The 25,485-nt window shown below is 35.5% G+C and overlaps 2 protein-coding genes and 2 long non-coding RNA genes across 4 annotated transcripts in view; 2 read left to right on the forward strand and 2 right to left on the reverse strand.

Annotated features, from left to right (window-relative positions):
* Nucleotides 1–25,485, forward strand: part of LOC136799314 (uncharacterized) — a 159,651-nt gene that overhangs the window by 1,294 nt on the left and 132,872 nt on the right. The gene's annotated exons all lie outside the window — the stretch shown is intronic.
* Nucleotides 12,948–16,639, forward strand: LOC136799183 (uncharacterized). Its single transcript, XM_067055869.1, has 10 exons — nucleotides 12,948–13,118; nucleotides 13,244–13,527; nucleotides 13,710–13,916; nucleotides 14,062–14,301; nucleotides 14,430–14,506; nucleotides 14,731–14,927; nucleotides 15,051–15,377; nucleotides 15,568–15,732; nucleotides 15,946–16,138; nucleotides 16,317–16,639. Exons 1-10 carry the CDS (start codon nucleotides 12,948–12,950, stop codon nucleotides 16,637–16,639), a joined length of 2,184 nt encoding a protein of 727 aa, XP_066911970.1.
* Nucleotides 19,189–24,720, reverse strand: LOC136799184 (uncharacterized). The gene is made up of 10 exons (XM_067055870.1): nucleotides 24,654–24,720; nucleotides 23,949–24,089; nucleotides 23,584–23,646; nucleotides 22,884–22,934; nucleotides 22,014–22,073; nucleotides 21,414–21,880; nucleotides 20,850–20,916; nucleotides 20,191–20,270; nucleotides 19,752–19,881; nucleotides 19,189–19,460 (listed from the first exon to the last, which is right to left on the reverse strand). Exons 3-10 carry the CDS (start codon nucleotides 23,630–23,632, stop codon nucleotides 19,189–19,191), a joined length of 1,176 nt encoding a protein of 391 aa, XP_066911971.1. The 5' UTR covers nucleotides 23,633–23,646; nucleotides 23,949–24,089; nucleotides 24,654–24,720.
* Nucleotides 24,951–25,389, reverse strand: LOC136799176 (uncharacterized). Its single transcript, XR_010845497.1, has 3 exons — nucleotides 25,321–25,389; nucleotides 25,133–25,201; nucleotides 24,951–25,013 (listed from the first exon to the last, which is right to left on the reverse strand). It is a non-coding gene; the product is annotated as an uncharacterized lncRNA (long non-coding RNA).

Consider the following 25,485-nt stretch of genomic DNA (forward strand, 5'->3'; position numbering starts at 1 on the left):
TATTTTGAATTATAACTTTTCTCGGTCCTCTGCAATTCTTTTTGGCATTGTTAGTTATATTGCATTTTACATGTGCTGGTTTTCACGAGGTTTTTCATTTTTTATGAAGTATCATACATGATTTGTGATGGGTGTTGTTCTGTTGACTGCCAAAAAAGTGTTAATTGCTCTGTAAAACAGCGGTCGCACCAGTTTGCTCTGAAGCAAACTGTGACCTAGTAATGTTTAAAAAAAAAGGAAGGAATGGGGGGGGGGGGCTGGATTTCTTTTTCTGATCAGAATAATGCATTTGTATCCAAATTGAAAATCTCCTAGAATAGAAACGCTTGATTTGGTCAAATAAATCTTAAAATTCACCTACCTCAGTCATGATTTACTTTGGCTGTCTGGCTGTCTCTGGTGTCTGGTGCGGGAGACGATAATTACAAGGTCTCAAAAGAAGGTTGTCTACTGCTCATTCCGACATCGACTTTTACCCTGACTGAAATTCGAGCCGTTACTAGCAACCCTGCGGGGCCCAAGGCGCCGAGTATGCACCCGGCACAGTGACAAGCCGTTACTACCAACCCTGACCCTACCTAACTGTTAGTTAATCAATTCCAAACAACAAAACCCCCGTAAAATTTAAAATGTCGGAATGAGCAGTAGACAACCTTCTTTTGAGACCTTGTCGACTCCCGGAGGCGGTTTTTTTCATAGTGGTACGCTAATCTCGTTTTGCCTTGGCTCATTACTTTGTCTACCATTTACTTTCGGTTTTTTTAACTAGATTACCCAGGTGTTTCTCTTTTTTTTGGCTGAATGTCTTTTATTCGGAATTGAATAATCGAGACATGAAAAATGACTATATTGTAATCTGTTTTCAATGAATAATCTAAAATGTACTGGAGATGACATGTAGGCGTCAATAATGTACGCGCGCTCTTTCACGAGCGTGATGCGTGATGGAAGGCGGTCGTTTCAGTGTGGTTTAGATCCACACTGTGACCTAGTAATTATCCTTTTCCGTCTGGGTGCTTGGCTTGACCTCCCTCTTCTCTAGTGTCTGTGTATTCGATTCGTCTGTCCGTGTTGTGATGTCAGTGTAGATGGGCTTTTAGTTTTACTGGTGCTACACTTTCATTTTCGATATCTAATGTAGATGGAGCCAAATCCTTTTGTTTTGTTTTGAGAAATCTTAAAATGGTAGAGGAGTAGCGGTGTGATCAAAAATAATTTTTCAGAATCCAGCTTGTTATTGTAAAATGTTCAGTGCAATGTGCAAAATCTATTTGGTGAGTGGTCCAGTTTGAACAAGATACCATGAATATTGTTCGACACACAATCTCTAAAGTACTAAACATCCTTGCTTACTATATAAAAACGAAATTGATCCAAATTCTCTCATTTCTAATCTTTATTTTAGTTTCATCCAGATCTTTCATATGGAATATCAGCCTGGGGTTCACCTCTCACCTGCATGTCAGACTTAATCAAAATTTCAGATAAACGAAATCGCCATAAATTAACTAAGCCATTTCCTCACATAACAACTGTACCAGCTTGAATGGAAATTAATTTTTAACGAAAAACATAAACGTCTCCCACCTAATTATCTGAAATCTTTGACCTTGCTAATCAAATCCATGAGCAGGGCACTCGCCAAGCTGCTCTTGGTGGCATGCATATTCACCATCTTAATCGTTACTTTCCTATCAAAGCTCTTCCTGCAGATTTTGGGAACATACATTGCCGACACTGGACATGAACACCAAATCAGTCTTCACTGATAATCTCAAAAAAAAACTCTTGGAGCCCCATTGAGGGACCTACATTTTTTTAAATTCTCAGCTAGGTCTTATTCGTTTAATTCTTGTTGAATCGTGGCTACATCTTTCTTAAACTTCTTATTGGAGTATTGTGTGTTTGCATCATTTCGACATAATTGATTTTTTGTTTGTTTGTTTTGTTTTTGTTTTTTGTTTTCTTCTTTTTTTTTTCTTTTTTTTTTTTTCTGATATAAACCATTTTTAATAAATTTTCCTTAGATTTAACTCTTTGTTAAATTTACTTTTCCATATTTGTATTTCATTTTCTTGGAACCAATATTTTGATCTTTAATCATATTTTTTTCTTGCAAAGTGTACATAGCACGAGAGCCACCAATGGTTAAAAACTTATGTACATAGTTTCTTTCTTTATGTTATTCAATTTGAAATAAACCTAACCTAACCTAACCTAACCTAACCTAACCTAACCTAAGGGGTCACTCACATATCGATTCTTCCCACGACTAACGTCAAATTGACGCGAAGGGGTGGGTGGGTTAGAGTCTTTGACGCTAAGAAATTTCACCCAGAAATATCGATTTTTAATACTTTTATTCCGTGACAAATTATTTCCATATTTCTTTCCTCTTTTACATACCTAATATTCGATGCTTCGCCATTTTACAGAAATTAACCAAACAAACGGCCCGATGTTTATGTCTAATTTCCTTTTTTCAACGGTCCACGGCCCTTGAATTTCGCCGCAGTCGGTCTTTTTTTGAAATGCGGCTTTTTGTGATTATGACATGGGAGAATTAACTCCGGCACTTTCCGAAAAAAGTTTAGAAATTATCTCCATTATTTTTAAAAGTAACTGCCTGATCAAGCCGTAGCAAAAATAAAGATGGCTGACGAAACAACGATGAAAGGAAGCAGAAAATTTAGTTTCATCGATTTTTGATAATTTTTTAATTTGAGTTAAGAGGTGGGGGGGGGGTTTTCAAATTCCGTCAATTTGACGTTAGTCGTGGGAAGAATCGATATGTGAGTGACCCTAATCTGATATAATGAACTGTTGAGCTTGCAGTCATTCTATGTTCAGTGTTAAAATGTATTATATTATAAAAAATATTACTCCCTTTGGGTTGGGTAATTAAGATCACGATCAACATTTACGATGCACGATTCGCAATCCGTGCATATAAAAATATGTTAATTCATGTGTAATTATGCTAATCATGATAAAATATTTAAGTAATTTACTAACTTTCATTCGCTGAAACTTAGAGGAGGGTGCCCAGTGCACGAACGGCAAACTTATTTTTCTCTTTTTTCGCTTACTTTTAGTTTTTACATAAATCCTTTTTGACCATCTTGTAGACAAGGTTGACAGTCAGGAACAGTCGCCTTATAGGAGACCCTCCTGATTAGGAGGACCCGTCTCTAATCAGGAGGTTCACGTCTCCAATCGGCACGGTCTTATAATCGGAACGGCCAATCTCGTGCGCATGATGATTTGATTTCCCAATGGGCCAAAAAATTGATCCGGTGAGAAAATCACCGGTGTAATCAATACAATACCAATCAGAAGTAAGAATCTGTCTTCTGACAAAAAGCGTCTCAAAAAGAAAAATGGCGGACATTAAAAAAATCAAGAGGGGCTCCTTGTAGTGCTTTATATTAGGAGTGATCGATTGCACCGAGAATTTTTGATGATTTTTTTAAACTTTACCAATTCAAGGTGCTCTTTCCATTAAAATAGTTTCAAAAATGCGCGGAAAAGCTAAAAGCCCTTTGGAACGCGTCTCCTCAGCGACCAAGTCTTATGTTCCAATCAGGAGACGTCTCCTAATCAGGAGGCGTCTCTCATAGGCGACGTCCTGACTTTGAAGTTCCTTCTTCAATTTGTTATCACTTGTTTGAAAGCGTCTTGGAATAATAAGCCGTAAGCGAGCGCTATTCGGACCCAGTCCGAACGAGTAACCAGTGGCGCACGATCTTTTGAAAGAAAAAAATAGAGCTCCGCTCGCAGTAATACTTTAACTCTCTTCCGAGTACAGGGGTATTGAACTTCAAAAATGTGCTTTTTTCACCAAAAACGTCTTTTTTATAAGAACTTAGCGTCTTACTAACCGTTATTTTTGTAATATTTTCTGTATCCATTTTTTTGTTTTTCTTTTTCAAGTTTTGCTCATCAAAAGCGCGGCAATGTAGTGTCTTCTTTTTAATTGAGATCGCTAGCGCTTGAGTTTGGACGTTGCAATGTCTTCTTTGAATAGGTGTTTGGATAGTTCGCGGCCTGGAACCTTTTTTATCAACATGGTGATATGTTTCTATTGATTTTGAATTAATGAGCTAACATTTTTCAATGAAATTTGTTGTGTGATGAAGATAAAGGTTTTTAAAGAGGAAAGTATTTTCAGAACTTTCTTGCGCAATTTTTATAAAAAACATTTTCTCTTAGATCAGCCATATTTACAAAAATCCCGAATTCGTATTTCTTCCTTGGCCTCGTTCAAAATTGGTTGGTGTTTCTAGTGCTCCTGTTATTTTTTTTGGAGAGATTGCAGGAATTTGAGGATTCTGCTGCACAGGGAAGTTCTATAGAAGTTTGTTTTTGNCTGGGAATCCAAGCTCATAATAAAAACCGATGGCTATAAATCTTCATGATGCACTGGCCTTGCAAGTACACAAAATATTGTGCGCGTAGCGCACAGGCAAGCGCAGCGTTTTGTTAGGGAAGCCAGCCTGCTGCTCATCCCTAACATGCACCCAGGCGGCTGTGCTCCTCCCGGTGGTGCACCCGTGTGTGGCAGTCAGGCGCATCCTGGCAAATGAACGGGGTATTTTTCACTTGCGATTGGTGGCAAATACAAGGGGTCGAAAACAAAAGTGATGTAATAGCACTGAATACCCCACGCAATTGAACCGGGTTGGAAATATTTGCTTCATTTTGAAGAACTGCATAGATGAAATTTTTTTTCCATGGGTCAATTTTGGGTTGGTGTAATTTAAGATGCACGATCTAACGATTTACGATTCACGATGCACGATCCATGCATAAAGTATGCTGATTATTCCTAATAATTATCATAAAACTTAAATTATATAACATAATTCTAAAACAATGGCATAATCTTTTCCCGCTTTTGTTTACCACGGTAAATTCATGCAACAAAAAAGAAATAAGCAAGCTACGAATAATTACGACCGTAAAATTATGAAAAAAACTAACTTGCATAATAATGTTGATAATTGAAGCTATATACCTTGTGAACATGTTACAATAGACAGAGAGTGAAAGTAAACAATGCACAAGAAATATTTTTGCTCTCCTCAGTTTTAACAATCATAATCGAATATAGGAATTTCTTTCTTAACCCTATTTTTATCAGGGGGGGGGGTGTTTTCCACCAGGCTTGCACTCTTTTGCTAATAGCTCACTGAAAAAAAATTTTAACACTCTGAAAGTTTTTGACTTTTAATATAATTCTATTAGCACCATGTATACCAAATTTTACAATTATACACCGACCAGATCAGGTTTTATGTCTTTTTTGTGCACGCATATCATAAAATCCAGCTAAAACCCTGTAAAATCCCAAAATCTTAAATTTAGCATAACTTTTGATCTAGGCATCCAACTGACTTCAAATTTTGACAGGTTTTAGGTATCAATAATATATTTTAAAAAATATTTAAAAAATTTTCAAAAACTGCTGACGTCATCACAAATGACGTCATTGTTTTTTGAAAAAATTTACTCATTTTCTGCATGGATTTTAAACCTCAATTTTATTAGTATGTTAAAAACCGGCAAACATGTTAAAGATATTCGTTTTGGCTTTTAGAAATTCAAAACAGAATGGAAAAATCTTCATTCGTTCAACTTTAATTGCTATTCTATTGAATAGTACTTTTTCATTGGTCAGCGATAATTGTGAAACTTTGTGATGACGTCATCACCTTTATGATGACGTCATCAACCTAAATTTTTTTCTATGAACTCCTTTTATGGTAGAGAACATCTCTGCCAAATTTCAAGTCCATATCTTTTCTAGATCAAAAGTTATGCAATGCTGGTGGAAAACACCCCCCCTTGAGAATACAAAATCCGAAAAAGCCTGATAATAATAGGGTTAAAGCAAATAAAATAATATATTGGCTAACAATGTGTTTTGCGGACCATAATGTACGAAGCAAAAAACGGGTGCTCTATTATGAGAAAGAATTTTCTTTCGGTAAACAATTCCCCTATATTGATTCAAGCTATGAAAAAGAGGGCATACCGGATAAGTGGGATGGGGGAACCTGGGAACCTAAAGTGGGAACCTAAATGAACACCTGAAAAGTGGGATGGGGGAACCTAAAGTGGGAACCTAAATGAACACCTGGAAAGTGGGATGGGGGAACCTAAAGTGGGAACCTAAATGAACACCTGAAAAGTGGGATGGGGGAACCTAAGTGGGAACCTAAATGAACACCGGAAAAGTGGGATGGGGAACCTAAGTGGGAACCTAAATGAACACCGGAAAAGTGGGATGGGGGAACCTAAGTGGGAACCTAAATGAACACCGGAAAAGTGGGATGGGGGAACCTAAGTGGGAACCTAAGTTGTTAAATTATTAATATAATTGAAATATTTTTCTTTAAAAACAATTACATAACGTAGTTTAAGAAGAATTCCTTTATGTTTAAATAAATAGGTCTATTGAAAATGGCGATTTGTGTTTACTTTTCAAATTTTGAAAATTTTGAAAAGATGTGCACATATTTTTTACCTGAAAAGTGGGATGGGGGAACCCGGGAACCTAAAGTGGGAACCTAATTTGTTATTATTATTATTTTTCTTTAAAAACAAATACATAAAGATAAGAAAGATATTATATGCAAGGAAAGAAAAAACCTTTTATCATAATAAGAACACCAGTTATTTACTTTTTACATTACGGTTCGCAAACAATAATGTTGAAAATAAAACAAAGGGAATTTATTTATTCAATTAGCTCAAAAAAGCATGATTATTTATCAGCAGTTTTATAGTGCATCTTTTTGAAAGGTTCTTTTTAGTAAATTGACTTAATTGACTTTAAACTTTAAACTTTAAACCGTCATATCTTCAAATCTAGAAGGAATTAGAAGTTCGTTCATAGCTCGATGGATAACTTAGAGCCTCTTCTTTCTTTTGCACGGATCTAATTTGCTTGAATACAGAATCTAGTAAAACATTATTTACGATCTAGTTTTTGTTCACTCTTGATGCAATACACATTGTTTTTTATTAGCAGCTCCAATTTTCGGGTCAGGGCTGGGGTCGCTTAGCATTTAACGGATTCTAGCTCGTTTTTCTTTCTGTACCAACCAAACAGTACAGCGTGTGAATACACTTCATTAATTAAAAATGTTTGATAGTAAAATAGAACATATTGCACGGCTTGCCACGTTTCAATACACATAAGCATAGATCCACGGGGGGGGGCACTCAAGGTAAACGACCTACCGTACGTGCGGACCTTTTTTCCAAGCTTCCCAAAGTACACTGTAAGGGTGGAAATTAGCAAAAATGAGAATAAGTGCACTCTAAGGGTTTAAAATTTGGTCAAAGCCAGTCCGGCTTTTAAAATTTCATCCGAACAAGTGTCATGTTTTAACACTGGGTAAATTTTGGAACATCAAATATGTCCATCCCTATCAGGATCTGTTCTAGAACATGTTGACCAAGAAAAAGATCTAGGAGTGATAATCGATAGTGACCTGACCTTTGAAGCCCATATATTCAGTAAAATCAAGAAAGCTAACTCTATCGTTGGCTTGATTAGCAGGAGCTTCGAATTTCTCTCACCAGATATGTTTCGAACGCTTTTCATTGCATTTGTCAGACCCCATTTGGAATATGCACATGCAGTATGGTCTCCAAGGCTAATCAAACATATCAATGCAATCGAGGGCGTCCAACGAAGAGCTACAAGGCTAATTAGTTGCTATAGAAACTACTCATACGAAGATCGGCTACGACTCATCAATCTACCTAGCCTAAAGACCAGGCGGCAAGTTGGTGATATGGTGGAAGTTTTCAAGAACCTCCACATTTATGACGAGTCTATAAGATCAGAGAAATTTACTCCTCGAACACGACCACGACGTCAGCATGATTACGAGCTTCAAAGGAACTTTGCTAATGACGGTATGAGGGCTACCAAAGCAACTCTCTTTTTTACAGAAGTGTGAAACCTTGGAATGATCTAGAAGAAGATATTGTTGAAGCACCATCCTTACAAGTCTTCAAAGAGCGTTTGATAAAAGAAAGGGAGAAAAAACTTTATAAAATGTAAAATCAAAAGTTCTGTTTCATAGGAGGTCAATCGACGTGCGAAATATATTGCTATAAAAAAATAAAAATGAAAAAAATAAAATAAAAAAAATAAAAAATTAGGTTCCCACTTTAGGTTCCCAGGTTCCCCCATCCCACTTTTCCGGTGTTCATTTAGGTTCCCACTTAGGTTCCCCCATCCCACTTTTCAGGTGTTCATTTAGGTTCCCACTTAGGTTCCCCCATCCCACTTTTCAGGTGTTCATTTAGGTTCCCACTTAGGTTCCCCCATCCCACTTTTCAGGTGTTCATTTAGGTTCCCACTTAGGTTCCCCCATCCCACTTTTCAGGTGTTCATTTAGGTTCCCCACTTAGGTTCCCCCATCCCACTTTTCAGGTGTTCATTTAGGTTCCCACTTAGGCTCCCCCATCCCACTTTTCAGGTGTTCATTTAGGTTCCCACTTAGGTTCCCCCATCCCACTTTTCAGGTGTTCATTTAGGTTCCCAATTAGGTTCCCCCATCCCACTTTTCAGGTGTTCATTTAGGTTCCCACTTTAGGTTCCCAGGTTCCCCCATCCCACTTATCCGGTATGCCGAAAAAGAGAGAGTACAGAAGGTGAATGCACGTGGCCTTCACTTTCTTTTGGTCTATAACAGAATTTAAATTGAAAAGAGAATAATTTGTATAATCTTACATAAATGATGTTTTTAAAAATAATTGAGTTTTAGCGAATGAAAGTTTGTAAATAGCCTAAATATTTTATCATGATTAGCATGATTACGCATGAATTAACATATTTTATGCACGGATCGCGAATCGTGCATCGTAAATCGTTAGATCGTGCATCTTAAATTACACCAACCCGTCAATTTTGTCTTCGAAGATTGAAGAAACTTTTAACGAAAAAATAAAGTTCCCGGTTTTCTTCCTTTTTTCCCGTTTTCAGTTTGAAGTTCATTTTTATTCATTTTCACGCTTTTAGCCTGAGACGTCCTATCTCATTTGCACTGGGTGACGAATACCCCATGCAAATGCTCACCCCGTTCATTTGCCAGGATGCGCCTGACTGTGTGGGGTCCACAGGTGTTTGCCATAAGCTTAATTCCCACGTCTCAGATGCAATTAAAGTATAAGGCCCTAGGAATAAAAACACAAAAAAGGCAGACTAAGGAGGCAAGATGAGAAGTTTTTGAAAGTGGTCGAAATACACTGATCTAGGTACCAAGGATATGAGCAACAGAGGAAATAGAATAGAGACATAAGTGTGCAGTAATGGAAACAGTATATTTCGAAACGTAAACAAGAATGCCGAAAATGTATAATAGAACTTGGGATGACATTGGGGATGCATCAAGATATATATATATAACTGAGAGCCTAACCCGTTTTGACGACGGGTGTCCTGTGTAACCCGTATTTATATATGATGGGGGTCTTACTTAGCCTGTTTTGATGACAGGTGTCGCCTAGCCCCGTTTTGATGACGGAGGTTGATAAGCCCCGTTTTGATGACGGAGACTTATACGCCCCGTATAAGACTGAGGCTAAAAAATAAACAGGGAGGTTGCCCTGGCGAACCTTAACACCGTTGGGACTACAGTGTGCGAACCTAATCCAGATCTAACTGGATCCTTGACCTTAGGGGATGAATCTAAGTAACTGACTACTGACATGCAACGGTTACGGAGTAACCCTACACCCCAACGTCTCCCAAATCCAAAGAATAACATTAAAAGGAGGGTAAAGAAATTAATCTGAGGAAATTCTAGACACATAATGACATTAGGTAGGTTGCAAATAGTGATGTAAAAATTTTACCTTGGCCAAGTTAGAATTAAACTTAGAAATATCTGGTCAGAGATTTGAGATACCTAAGATAGCAATCCCTAGACCGTCTACCCATAATGTGTATCATTGAGTCAGACACACATGCGGAGAGGGCAGCGGAGGCTCCACCCATGCAAAAACTTAGGGTATTTAAACAGTGTTCAAGAGGAAGGAGCTTGAGCAGGGTATGGACTTTCCTTCAAGATATAAGTTTGCCATCCATGAATTTCCATATAGTATTGTGAAAAGGAATCTCTACGAAAAAATGTGTCTTAGAAATTGTAGTCTGTAAATTTAAAAAAAGGAGTAGGAAGAGTTATAAACAAAGATATAAAAAAAAAAAAATTCGGAAAATATGACGGCAACAAAATAGAAAGAGAGAAAATATTCAAAAAGCATCAGCATTGAGAAAATCAGCTAGGAAACTAAATACAATCATGTGGAAAATTGAAGAACTAAATTTGAGTTTTAAGAGAGCTTTAAATAGGGTGTAAACTGGAACCATGAAAAAATACTTTTTTTGGATTTTCAAAATTGTCACAATTTTTTATCAAAATTTATCATATTGTAAGACTTCTTGCGCAATTTTTAGGTCCATACGTCAAAAATCCACTGTTTGCCCCAGGGGTATCTGATTCGCGGTAGTAGCAAAAAACAGCAAAAATGGCATTTTTTTTCCATTTTAAGACTATAAAAGGCCAGGAAATGGTAAAAATGGTTTCTAAATGGTGTCTCGTACTAATATTCAACACAAAAAGACAAAATAACCCCAGCGAGATCGCTCAATGTTTCAATTTCAGGCTAAAAAGGCCGATTTTCTCGGATCCTGGGTAGCAAAATGCATGAAAGCAGCATTTTTGAGGACCCACAACTTTTAAACTTTTTAAGGTACACACTTGAAATTTTCAGCAATGAAACACTTCAGAGAAAGCTCCAGGAAAAATCAAACTTGAGTTTTCAAATATTTCCTATAAATCCATAATGGCGCCCTATAAATTGAGTTTTCATGCTAAATTCTAATATTTCAGGCTAAAACTTGGTTTTCTCTGGCTAGAATCTCAAAAATGGTTTCAAATGGTGTCCTGAAATCTTTGGGTGTTGAAAGTATTCAGGAAAAACTCTGGGAGAATCAAAATGGTTTGGGTCAGAAATTTGCCTAAGTCTGCCATTATTGTATTGCATTTCCCACTAAAATGCAATTTTTAGAGTTAAAGTCTAACTTTCTCAGGCTAGAATCTCAAAAATGGTTTCAGATAGGGTCCTGAAATCTTTTGGGGTTGAAAGTATTTTGGATTGGGAGAACCAAAATGGTTCGGGTTAGAAATTTGCCAAAGTTCGCCACTATGGAATTGCATTTCCCACTAAAACGCAATATTTAGAGTTAAAGTCTGATTTTCTTAGGCTAAAATCTCAAAAATGGTTTTAAATAGGGTCCTGAAATCTTTTGGGGTTGAAAGTATTCTGGATATACTCTGGGAGAACCAAAATGGTTTGGTTTTGAAATTTGCCTAAGTCTGCCAATATGGTATTGCATTTCCTACTAAAACGTGATATTTAAGAATTATAGTCTAATTTTCTCAGGCTAAAATCTCAAAAGTGGTTTCAAATAGGGTCCTGAAATCTTTTGGTGTTGAAAGTATTCTGGAAATACTATGGGAAAACCAAAATGGTTTTGGTCAGAAATTTGCCAAAGTCTGCCATTATGGAATTGTATTTCATTCTAAAACACAATGTTTTGAGTAAGCTTGAGTGTTCTTCTAAAGAAATGAAATTCATAATGGCAGACTTTAGCATATTATATGACCATTGTGAACCACTATGATTTTCCTTGAGTGTTCCCAGAATACTTTCAACACCAAAAGAATTCAGGACCCTATTTGAAACCATTTTTGAGATTTTAGCCTGAGAAAATCAGACTTTAACTTTAAATATTGCGTTTTAGTGGGAAATGCAATACCATAATGGCAGACTTGGGCAAATTTCAAACCCAAACCATTTTGGTTCTCCCAGAGTTTTTCCTGAATACTTTCAACACCCAAAGATTTCAGGACACCATTTGAAACCATTTTTGAGATTTTAGCCTGAGAAAATCAGACTTTAACTCTAAATATTGCGTTTTAGTGGGAAATGCAATACCATAATGGCAGACTTGGGCAAATTTCTGACCCAAACCATTTTGATTCTCCCAGAGTTTTTCCTGAATACTTTCAACACCCAAAGATTTCAGGACACCATTTGAAACCATTTTTGAGATTTTAGCCAGAGAAAACCAAGTTTTAGCTTGAAATATTGGAATTTAGCATGAAAACTCAATTTATAGGGCGCCATTATGGATTTATAGGAAATATTTGAAAACTCAAGTTTGATTTTTCCTGGAGCTTTCTCTGAAGTGTTTCATTGCTGAAAATTTCAAGTGTGTACCTTTAAAAGTTTAAAAGTTGTGGGTCCTCAAAAATGCTGCTTTCATGCATTTTGCTACCTAGAATCCGAGAAAATCGGCCTTTTTAGCCTGAAATTGAAACATTGAGCGATCTCGCTGGGGTTATTTTGTCTTTTTGTGTTGAATATTAGTACGAGACACCATTTAGAAACCATTTTTACCATTTCCTGGCCTTTAATAGTCTTAAAATGGACAAAAAATGCTAATTTTGCCGTTTTTTGCTACTACCGCGAATCAGATACCCCTGGGGCAAACAGTGGATTTTTGACTTATGGACCTCAAAATTGCACAAAAAGTCTTACAATATAATAAATTTTGATAAAAAATTGTGACAATTTTGAAACTCTAAAATTCAAAATCCAGTTTACACCCTACTTTAAAAGATCTGAATTTAAAGCTGTTGATTCGAGATCTGTACAATGTGATTCAAGTCTCTTGCAAAGATGTGACATGAAACGGAAATAAGACATCCTAATTAAGATTTGGTTTGTAGTGAATGTACGCTGCAAACTAAACTTGGAGATTACAAACGGTTCAAAACATATCATCTGTTAGCCATTAACTTATAATATTTTCATAAATGACTTGAACTTAGTCCTTTGATTTTTCTAAAGTATCCATGCTCGAGAAATCTATTGAAATTCATTACTGTCCTTGTCTAGCCACTGACTCTATCAAGTTGAAACAACAATCATTGTTGAGCTATTCAGGAGCCACAAGNAAGATTTTGAAACATAAAATCGATAGCTCAGAAAATGGTACTGCTGAGTTCCCATCTGGCGGGCCAAGGGTAAGCTAAAAAAAATTTTATTTCGTAAAAATATGTACCTAGCCTTTTGTGCATTGTCTAAGGAAAGAGGTTTTGCTAATTTTCGAAGTCATTTAAGATATGAAAAAAAAAATCCTTTTTTTCAGCCTCGAGTATTCATGTCAACACCGAAACCTGTGAAGCCAACAGCGGAATGTTCTTCTCGTCACCAACGCCGCCGAAATAAAGGCATTAGAAAGTCTATTGAGTTTGCGTCGAAGACGACTATTTCCAAACAGATGGCATCACTATCTAAATTCCTTCCTAAAAATCAACGAAAAGATTTCCTGGAGGAAATTGGTTTTGGTCGGATTGAGATTGACGAGAAAAAAATGCTCTCCCTTAAAATCAGTCTTGGAATGCCTTGGGAAAAGTTGAAAAAGATAGGAAGGTACAGTACCTGGATATCTTTTTATCTTTTTAACAAATAAAAAATGCAACTGAGGTGCTTCTCAAAAGGTTGAGCTACGAATTGGTGCTAACAGAAATTTCTAAATTGTGAAGCAATAAATATTTTCAAAATTAAAAAGAAAATATTCTATATATTAAGTTAAATATTTCATTTTGTTTAAGGTTTCTTAGCCAACACAATATCAAAACTGGTGGTCACAACAAAATGCGAAATTTGCACAAAGAACTGCGTGGTAGTGGCTGGTGTGTTAAAACCGGTTCATTTATGAAGAAAATCAGCAAAAGCAAATTTGTTTTAAATGAAGTGCCCTGGGGCTACATAGAGGATTTGAAATCACACGTCCTCGAAAGAATCGACTTAATTGACGAGTAAAATACTACTACCACTTTATTAAGATAGATGTTGTGTTTTAACAAAATTCTATTGGGCTAATTCACTCCTTCTCCTTTGATAAATCCAATAATAAAATTACTATTCACAAAAAAAAATTAAAATATTTTCTTTACTGTTCAGGGCAAAAGAATTGAAGTTTGAAGAGTTTATGAAAGATGAAGTGCATGTGAAAATCGGGGAAGACCATGGTGGTAACACAGGAAAGGCCTGTTATGAGATTTGTAACCGAGATTCACCAAACAGTAAAGAAAATACAGTCATATTCAATTATTTTGAAGAAAAAGACCATCCACTCAACTTGAAAATAGCCTTATCACGATTTAAAGAACAAATCGACGACCTTCAAAAGTCCAGTTGGAAGTGAGTGTTTACAATATTGATCTGAAAATTCTTTTGCAAGCAATGAAATAGCTAAAACTAATCTAGATTACTGTGGGCTTGTAATTGTTTTTGTTTAATTAATTGTGAAGTTGTCTTTTCTTTTTCAGTGACAAAAAGATTCGTATGTTTTTGATGGGGGACTACGAGTTCCTGTGTAATGCATATGGCATTAGTGGAGCAAGTGGTAAATATATGAAATACGTATTATAAATATATTTTTATAATACGATACTTGATAGATAATGAAAAATGAAATATACATACAGCAAAGTAATATAATACCTAGTAAATCTTCCAGTATTATTATCAACTGCTTAGCTTAGCTAAGATTGTACCTTATCTTGGGAAAATAAAGTTGGGATTTGTTTTGGCCAAAGAAGTTTCACATTTAAAATTTACTATTTTCAGGGCGCCACTGCTGTTTACTTTGTCAAGCAACCAAGGAAGAGATTCAAAAGTATAGAAAAAGTCGAAATTGTAAAACAAGAACTCTAAAGACACTTGATGAGAACCTCAGGAATTTTCAAAAACACGGAAACCTGTCGAAAGCTAAGGAGCATTTCAATGTCATCGAAGAAAGACTATTTAACATACCTCTGACACAGGTATTGAATTGAAAAAATACTTTGATTCATTATATTCACCAATAATATTCCACTTATTTGGTCCAATCAAAATTCACATGAACAATAGTGGAACTTAATGAAACAACTTTTCTAATCTTTCAGGTTTCAATCCCTGCTTTACACATTTCGTTGGGCACATACAAGAAATTTTTCGACCTTTTGGAAGAATACTGTTACCAGCTGGACTTTATGATCGCAGGTTCGACAAGTCAAGCAGATGGATTAGAACGGTCCAAAATTGACAAACTTGGTGAAACGTGGCAGGAAATCACTCTTTTACGGCAACAGATTCGGGATCTTGATCGCACCATCAATTTGGTTCATGATGCCATTGCTCAAAACATTGCCAAAGATCCTGCACACGAGAAAGAAATAAGAGCTGTTTATGAACCCCGTCTGTTACACTTGTCTGACTTGGTTGATAAGAAAGTAAGCACATTTGTTATACATATTTTAGTGCTTTTGAGATGATGCAACATGATAAACTTAATTATACAATAAGTTGTCATGTATCCTAAGTCTTTGAGCCATTTATATTAGCCTTAGTTATTGTCAGATCCTACTTTATAGTTGACATGGGAACCTCAAATGGACATATGAATTCATTCTCTACTTTCAGGAGAAAAAAGTTGATGTACTGTTCAAGGATAATCCCTTCAAAGAATTAAAAGGTGGTGGCCCTTGTGTTAGAGGTTTGGACGATGTTCTTAAAAAGTGTCATGTGCATAGGCAAGCTTACCATGGTAAATCATTTGTTGGCAACCATGTTGACAGAATGCTCAAGGTTAGCTTATTCTTGAAACTTCAAATATCTTTGAGTTGATCTAACCTGAAAGGAAATTTTGAACAGAGGTTACAACATGCAAACATGTGTCTTAAAATTAGTATCTCTTAGTAATTTATTACAAAAAACATATTTTGTTGTTGCAAAAATAGTGGAAAAACTTATATCTTCCAGTAGTATCGCACAATCCAATAAAATATTTTTTCCTTTCAGACAAAGAACCTAGAGCTCTTGTGTGACTCAATTCCAGAGAAAATTGCTGAGTTTGAATTGAATGACACAAACATTACAAATTGGGGTGATATTTTGTGTTCGAACTTCAAAGATCTGTTCAAGAAATATGCAATTTGCCATAAGGTGATCAATTCAAGCAAAACTTTTTCAACTTCAGACATTGATCAACTAGGTATATATTTGTTTTTATTTTTTATTCATTTCAATCACACAAAATTATATAAAGAAAATTGAAAAGTTTGACATTACCACTAAGACGATACGTCCAAATTTTTGTATGCCAGTCCCATAGGACTGTAGGATTTTTAGAATTAAACTTCTAAAGATTTAAAATTTGTTCCTTTTTATAGAGACAGCAATTGATGACTTACTATCATTCTTTCGTGAAACGTTTCCAGATCAAAGCATCACACCAAAGTTACACCTTCTAGAGGATCATGTCGTTCCATTTTTACGACGTTGGTCCATTGGTTTCGGCCTCTATGGTGAGCAAGGAATGGAGGCATTGCATTCCACGATTAATGATATGTTGGACTCGTTCATCTCAATGCCTGATAAAAATGCTCAGTTGGAATCATTACTGGGAGAGCACTATGCCAGAGTGAATCCTCTAGCAAAGGCAGTTGATTTGAAACCAAAGAAGAGAAATCTGAAAAGGAAGAGAGAGGAATAAAAAATTTAATTTGAAGTAGAGAATAATGATTGTTCCATTTTATTTATAGTTTTCATATAGTTTTATACCAAACGTCCGCGCTCGATAGGATCGATCATCGGAACGGCTCGATTACGGATCGATATGTGATCGATGGATTACTTAACGATCCGGATAGGAGATTGATGGAAGATTCAGCCATTAAAAAGTTATCGAGCTAGTATTTCAATCGAGTATACCGATTCGTCATAGATCGTTAATCGATTCGTCATCGATCGTTAATCGATGTGTTATCGATCGTAAATGTAGTACGAGTCAATAGGGTCAATAAGATCGATAAAAGATTGATGATAGATCGATAAATAATTGATTACTAATCATAAGCTTAAAAAAATCTTGAGTATCGTTCCTCTATCGATATCCTATCCGGATCGTTGTTAAGTAATCCATCGATCACATATCGATCCGTCATCGAGCCGTTCCGATGATCAATCCTATCGAGCGCGGACGTCTGGTTTATATTTTAATAATACTGTTCCTTAGATATTTTTTATTTTTCCATAGCTATGGGATGGGATAGCTTAAATGTAACAAATTAGGACTACCTTAAAAAGAAAACATTCTTATGATATTGGAGGATAGCCAGAAAAAGAGAGCCTATCAGGTGCTCGGAGACATTCTTTATTGACTGTAATTTTTCCACTGAACGTATCAAAGTATTTTGTAATATATAACTATTTTTATGCTTTTTTAAAGTTCCTCAGGTGGTTTGTGAGAGGATTTGAATGTATTTAGTTGATTTTACTTCAATAAATAAAGAAGATGTTGAGTAAATACTAACCGTAAACCCTGCGTAAAGTCACATTAAGATAGTCCAATCACTTGACTTTCAGCAGCTGAATCTCTAATTAAAAAAATTACACAACCAAAATTTCTTCTGATTTGGTAAGATAGGGGTATAATCTGTCAGAATTGCCAAAGTGCAGGCCTCAAAAAATTTGGGATGGCCCACAATCTCCATTTCTGTCAACCAATTAAAATTCCACAGCAAAAACCATGAAAAATCATGAAAAAATAAGCTTTCAAGACCAATTTTGAGCTCGCTGAGCCTCTGCACCCTGTGAAATTGTTTGTAAAATGGTCATAGGTCATTTCACAATCGAAGAAACTAAAGCATGTTTTGTGTATTTCACAGAACACTCTGTTAATGGGGTAGTAAGTGGCATAAGTACAGTCAGGAAAATAGCCACGCGCCCGACACCGCAAAGATCTACCATTTTGTTTTTTTTGTAAACAAACGGTTTCTGCGCGCGCATCTAAAATACTGTATGTCACATTCTAAATGACCGTGTACACCCATTAGTAACCTTTTACAAAAAAAATAAAGTTTATAACTGCTTCCAATTTTTCAGTTAGTCGAGGAACGTGTCCCTAACTGACTTTAACCAAAATGTGAAAAAGTGAAATTCGGGCTTTCTGGCCAACTTGGATCAAATGGTATGGCTTCCATTTATAGAAAGGACGCAACCATTGAGTTTCAAGCCCGAAGGGCTAGAGGTCAATCTCTTTGGTAGGATTTGAAGCCAACAAATCCTACCAAAGTTGCGCGGCCTTGAGCGACCCGCCTGGTTTTTACACAAATGACAGATTGAAACTAAAATTTACCGCTAAATTTTGAAAAATATTTCACTCAAAAACAAAGGAATTGCTAGATTCAATCCGTCATCAAAAATACGGCGCATATTTAAAGGCTTCAATTTTTCTTGCCTGAGAAAGGTTAAAGATTGACCTCTAGCCCTTCGGGCTTGAAACTCAATGGACGCAACCTAAACCCATTAGTGACCTTTTACAAAATAAATGAAGTTCATAGCTGCTTCCAATTTTTCAGTTAGTCGAGGAACGTGTCCCTAACTGACTTTAACCAAAATGTGAAAAAGTGGAATTCGGGCTTTCTGGCCAACTTAGATCGAATGGTATGGCTCCCATTTATAGAAAGGACGCAACCTACACCTATTAGTGACCTTTTAACAAAAAAAATGAAGTTCATAGCTGCTTCTAATTTTTCAGTTAGTCGAGGAACGTGTCCCTTACTGACTTTAACCAAAATGTGAAAAAGTGGAATTCGGGCTTTCTGGCCAACTTGGATCGAACGGTATGGCTCCCATTTACATTTATAGATATAATGCAACATTGAAACCGGGGGGGGGGGGTTACTTTGGCAAAATGGGTGTCAGGTATGTGCAACCCATAAGGGTACCTTTGCTCATTCCTCAAAAGTCTCTCAAAGGAGTACAAATTCAAAAGTTAGTCTCTGAAAGGGTCCCGAAAATTAAAAATTTCTCACGATTTCCAAAAAATTTGACCAAAAAATTGGTGAAAATCAAACTAGATTTGGAAAAAATGGACCAAAATTTAGGAAAAAGTCTCTCAAAGAGTCCTAAAGTCACCAAAATTTTGTCTCTCAAAGGGTCAATTTTCGATTTTCGGTTCGGACATACCCGTCACCTCGCAAACCTAGTACCCCCCCCCGGGCATTGATAAAACAATTATTGACAACAAGGTAATCTCTTTTATTTAGGACAATTGAATTTGTTCATAAATTTGTCTAGTTCTCTATAAACAGCGCCAAGGGTTTTCTGGTTGGCTTGAAACCGAACAAGTTTCAAATACTGACATCTGGTATGTCTCAATTGTTCCAGAAAGACTTCTAGCGTTCTACTTTTCGTAACAAGTTTGAATTTTTCTATCCTGATACAAATAGTTCGACAACGCATCTCCTCTGCTCGGTTGAAAATTCCTTTTGCCAAATTTGAGAGGTCTTCTTCGTTTGTTCGATATGAAGCTAAAACCAATAATAACTAGATGGAATTATAAATATCTAAATCCTGTGCTCGTTGCAAAGATAATTAGATGTTTTGTTTTGCTTGCCATTTTCTAACAAATGGCTGATAAAGGGTGATAACTGGTTTATCGTCAACTTAAAAAAGATGACCAAACTTTTCTTCTGGAAACCCATCAATTGTGCCTTTTTCGTTTTTTCTCTTTCTGTGTTTTTTGACGATAAACTTTAACGATCTTTCTTGTTTGACTGCTTAGTAAGATAAAATGAAATATATAAATCGAAAAATCTTACCAACTGCACAAAAGAGAAATTTTGATCGACATTTTTCGCTTTTGATTTCATAGTGAGAGACAGCGTGGTGTGGCACCAATTCAACTATTGGGAATACCCCAAGAGCGTCCGCCCATGACACAAAACCAGGCTTAAAAAGATATTTTGTGTTTTATTTATTTTGTGATCATCAACTTCACTACATAATTGTTACATTGTAAAATTAAACAATGATTATGCTAAAACTTAATGTAGTCGTCTTCCAGTGCGCGGGCGAGCTGACTGGTATATGCCACTTCTATAACCATGTTGTCTTACCTCTGAAAAAGCTAATAAAATGCTAATGAAACAGTAATGAGTCGTCTGTGACGACGTTCTGGGACTGCAAGTTTTACACGATAATATACCAACTAAAAAGTTTTAACATAGGCAAGTTATGAATCCTAAAACAATTACTCACCAAGTTTATTGGAGTCGTGTTACTATGCGTTAGAACGACGATAGCGTCTGTGTGTTGCCTAAAAATATCTTGTTCGGATGCTAAAAAAAAAAAATTAAATATGTCATATATTTACCAAATCAAAATAACTAAAAATAGCTGAACATTTTAAGAACAGTTTCACTTTTTTTGCTCATAAAAATCTTGAATGGGTATAAAATTTCGAAACCTTTTGATACTTTGCATCAATTTTTTAAATAAGAAAGTATCCAGCAGGAAACCAATTTTTATATTGTGGTAAAATAAGGTAGCCTAAATAGCGATATACCGGGTGCACCACAAAAAGTTTAACATTTTGAATCATTACACCTTTTTGACCCTATTTTTTGGTGCACCCGGTATAGTCCTTCTATTTTCATTTTGATTATTGCTGATGATTTTTCCTTTAAGTAATAAAACTGAGCTTTTGTTAGTTTTAAAAGCTCAGATTTTTTTTTGTTACTCTAATCAAGAAAAAGATGATAGTACATTTTTGAGTGCTTTGAGAGTTGAGAGCACGTTTTAATCAGAGGTTGCACACGTCATTATCCAAATGAAAATGTAAGGACTATACTTTATATCGATATATGGAACCTTTTTTTTCTTCCAAGATAGTATATAGATAGATAGAAGCGGCTTACACTGAATAATGACATCATTAACTTTCACAACTTTATCTTTCTTTGGTTTTGTAGAATAAACTTTTTCCTAAAATGAGAAGATGAAATAGCTTTTTGCCTGAATTGTTTTTTATGCGAAAACCCTCTGATATTAAATGAATTTATTATCGCTGGAAAGGCGATTTCGTCACGTGAAACGCTTCTTTAAAAGCTCGGTAGAGATGGATCAGTGAATTACACGTCATAAGAGTTGATGGCACGCCCACCCGTCCGAACCGCAGAGAGAGGATGAAGTCACGAAGTGATGATGTAGATGAAAGAAATCATGTTGATTAAGATGATATACATTTGTTTGACTTTACAAATTAGAAAATAACTTTTGAGATTTTGAGTTCCAAGTTCATCTGTTAAAAAATAACAATAACCAAAATATCCCTCCTGTAGGCGCAAAACCTATGTTGGGTTATGGGTGTTCTCTCAATTATAATGGGAAAGTAATCAGACCTTAAGCTCTGGACTCAATAATGGAACTTGACTTATCAATATGATCACAGTTACCCCTTGCTATTTAAAAAAATCACTAACAGCTTTTAGTAAGGGCAGGTGGAAGGTTGTCGGATGTGATGTTCCATACAATGTTTGCGTGGCTTCCCAGTATGACTTGTTCAACTTTTTCATTGTAAAGTAAGTGAATGCTTCTGGAACAAGCAGCAATTCCACGGTGTCGAAATATGAATTTCTTTCAAAAGGAAGTGGAATTCTGGATGACCCAGCGAGGCAGCAGATATCATCAGGATCGACTTCATTGGCAACTGTTAATTTGTGCTTGACAATATAGGTGGCATAACGCATTGCTTGACTGTAATCGATGCCGAGTATTTTGCGGTCATGTTTGGCACATTCATCCAGATCCACAAACGAAACAGGACCAACGAATGCTTGAAATCTCTCAGATTGATTGCGCAGTAATTTATCTCCTTCAATTAGGCGCAGTATTGTGTTGTCCTCTTTCAAGAATTGAAGAAACTCATCGTTCAGCTCAGATTCTTTATCTTTAAACAAAAAGGTAGAATGAAAGTAGAATTTTAAAGGCTACAATTTTGGCTTATTTTCTTTATTATGTAACTGGTGGAATAGTCTTCCTTTTTAAACAATAAGTTTCAAACGTTTTTAAAACATCCTTACAGTCACTTGACTCGTCAGAGGTAGATTCGTCTGAAGATCCGTCGTACAATTTAACCCCATCTATAAGAAATAAGTTACATATCACAGTTTTTGCCTATAAAAGGCTAAAATAGACTTTTTGATATTTCCTCAATCAATCGTAAATCCTTCAATAAGTTTCTAAATTTATTCTTCTTTCTATAATTTATAGTATAAATTCAATTTTTACAATTTCTTCCCATTTTGGTTTTTATAAAAGACAGTGTCAAAATGTCTCCCAATGGGACTACTTTCGGGCAATGTCACTCCAACAAACATCTCCCAAATGGGAGACGTATTCCAATCGAGATATTTTTTCCTATTGAAGAAGCAGTATTCTACAAAAAAAACAAGCACTTATTTTTTCGTTGTAAAAGAAACAGTGAGATATTTTTGCTTTGGTCTAAATAATACTTCTCATAGTAGTATTAAAAAAGCTATTTTATTTTGAAATTACTGAAAGTGATTTTAAAAATTCAAACAACTCAACCTTGTTTTTTTGTTTTGATTGATGAGGTGATTCGCCCTGGATACGCGCTAGATTTTCCCCTCCTATCTGATTATCACAATAAGAATAGGTCACTACATTGCCAAAAAATTCGAAAATAGACTTTACATAATAGCATTGAGTTATTCATGAAAGAAATAGACGCAAAAAGAAGTTTTGTTACCACAGGGAGTCTAAAGCGACCATGGATGGTATTCAAAGCCAATGTATTGTCGGAGGTTTTTCATTATTCTGTGCGTTTTTCAGTATTGTAAGCTCCAGTTTAAACGATGTCTCTTTTATCTAGGAAATGTTCCATTTCAGAGCATTATCGGATCTTAATAACAACAATAATTATTTTATACCTGGAGCTCTGTTCACGTGTCTTCCCTTTTTCGTTTTGCCTGTTGTTTTTTCTAAAATAAATCAATTTTTGAATCTGACTAAGTGAAGTATAATTTATTGGATAAACTGCACTGTATGAAATAAAACCTAAATAGATAAAGAACGCGATCTTCAAAAGCAGCCGACGAGGCGATCTTTTTTTGCGATGTGTTCTGAGCACATGCTAAAGCTAGAAAACATAGCCTTAAGGGCCGGAAATACGGTAGGTCATTTAACTTGATGAGTAGCTCCCCCCGCTGTTTCAATAATTCTATGATAGATATTTCTGCCAGAAATGGGTATTTGCTTCATTTCTAACTTTTTTTACTACAATCAGTGCTATAACATATTTGCACTTTTGGCTAATTTACCATTTTTCGATATTAAAGTTCGAGCGAGAATGTCAATTTCAGGCCTTGAACTTGATTTCATCGATTATTTCGATCTGGGAGGGATTTATTGGTTTCTAGGCTATATTTCAAGCCCTACTGGACCATTTTTGAGTCACTTTTGGATCCTCAGTCTAGATCTTAAGTCTAGCGTTAAAACACAGAGTTAAAACTCTACCCTTCCAACCTACTTTAGACCACTTACAAAAGATTGTGGTTTCAAAACTTCCCGGTTGATTTCCCTATTGTGTCAAGTATTTTGTCACTGATTGTAGCATAAGTTCATACTAACCTTTTGAATTCTTTAAAAGGTCTTTGAAACTGAAAACAGATGATTGCATTCTTGCAAATGAATCTGAAATTAAAATTTGGTCCTTACTAGAATTTATCAACAATGTGAAACCAGAAAAACAAGAATGACCAGAAATCAGTGTGACATTTCACCGTAAGTCTAAATATAGATTTCAGCTTCAAAAATATAAAAATATTGAAATTTCGACTTTTGGGCTGAAACTAAATCATAGTTGCTGAGAAAAGATCAAATCTCGGTTGCTTCTTAGCACGAAATCTGAGAATAATAATAGTTAAGCTCAATATCATGGTCACATTTTTATTACTATAGGAGAAAAAAGTTTTTCAAACATTTCAATAACTTACCATACTTTCTTGTTGAATCGATTTCTAAATCTGATAAGCTTTCGGTATCGGACAGATTTTTGGCAGTGCGATTTCCCAACAAACCTGGAGTCTCCAGAGTTGAATTTTCAATGTCATCAGAATTTTTTGTTGTGAGAGGTACTAAAATACAAGTAAAGTTAAGCGTTCAAAGTTAAAAATTCAAACTCTCAACGACCGTAAGGAACCTATTTTCGGTGCATAAACTTTCGCGAGGACTAAAAATCGCGAAGCTCACAACATTTACTTTCGCAAATTTAACGGAAAATATTTTTCTTATTAGTCTTTTAGCAGGCTATAAAGTGCCATAAAAGTTATATTTTAGTCAAAGTTTAAAGTTTACAGATTCATGCGAGCATAAACTTTCGCAAATGGCCCTTTCCAGAATTTTTAAAGACAAAAAAGACAAAAAGGGCCAAAATTCGCGAAAATTTCTGCTGGCAAAAGCTTGTACGCCTAAAGTACTTCCACCCCTTGAACATAACTATTTATTTTGGTCTTTACGATGCGTATTAAAGCGGTGGTGATAAATCTTCCCCGTCAGATGGTCCATAATACATCAAACTCGAAAAATTTAATAAAAATCGTTGAAGTCTACCATTCTGATGACGTCATAAATAGAAAAACTTGAATAACTTCATATAGAAAAAAAATTCGAACTCAAATTTTGATCAAACTTCATCTTACAGTGTGACTTTTCGGATGAATCTTCAATGCCGTTGTCGATAGAAGTATTGAACAGGGAAATATGAGTTGTTTTGGCTATAGTAACAGAAGATAAAGGATTAAAGCATCAATGATAAAGAATCCATAAATGATAAAGGATAGTCTTATTTTCACCACTTTGTGAGTATTTTTGTGCAATTTGAATCAAAGCTTTATGTTTATCAAAATCATCAAGCATTTAAAGTCAATAACGTTCGACTATAACTGCAGTTCAAATTGATTTTACTTTCTGGTTGATTTGAAATTACTTACGAAACGCGCTCGATTCATCGTTTTTAAAATCCATGTTTTCATCAGTTATAATTTTCGTGGTGAGAGGGGCTAAAATGTAAAGCAAAGTCGTCATAAGCATTAAAAGTCAATAACGTTCAACTACAATTTCAATTAAAATTGATTTTACTTTCTAGATGATTTCATTCCTACATTTTGAAATTACTTACGAAACGCGCTCGATTCATCGTTTTTTGGATCCATGTTTTCATCAGTTATAGTTTTCGTGGTGAGAGGGGCTAAAATGTAAAGCAAAGTCGTCATAAGCATTAAAAGTCAATAACGTTCAACTACATTTTCAATTAAAATTGATTTTACTTTCTAGATGATTTTATTCCTACATTTTGAAATTACTTACGAAAGGCGCTCGATTGATCGTTTTTTGGATCCATGTTTTCATCAGTTATAGTTTTCGTGGTGAGAGGGGCTAAAATGTAAAGCAAAGTCATCATAAGCATTAAAAGTCAATAACGTTCAACTACAATTTCAATTAAAATTGATTTTACTTTCTAGATGATTTTAT

This window comes from Clytia hemisphaerica, unplaced genomic scaffold, assembly GCF_902728285.1.
Source record: "Clytia hemisphaerica strain Z4C2 unplaced genomic scaffold, Clytia hemisphaerica genome assembly, whole genome shotgun sequence".
Taxonomy (NCBI): Eukaryota; Metazoa; Cnidaria; class Hydrozoa; order Leptothecata; family Clytiidae; genus Clytia; species Clytia hemisphaerica.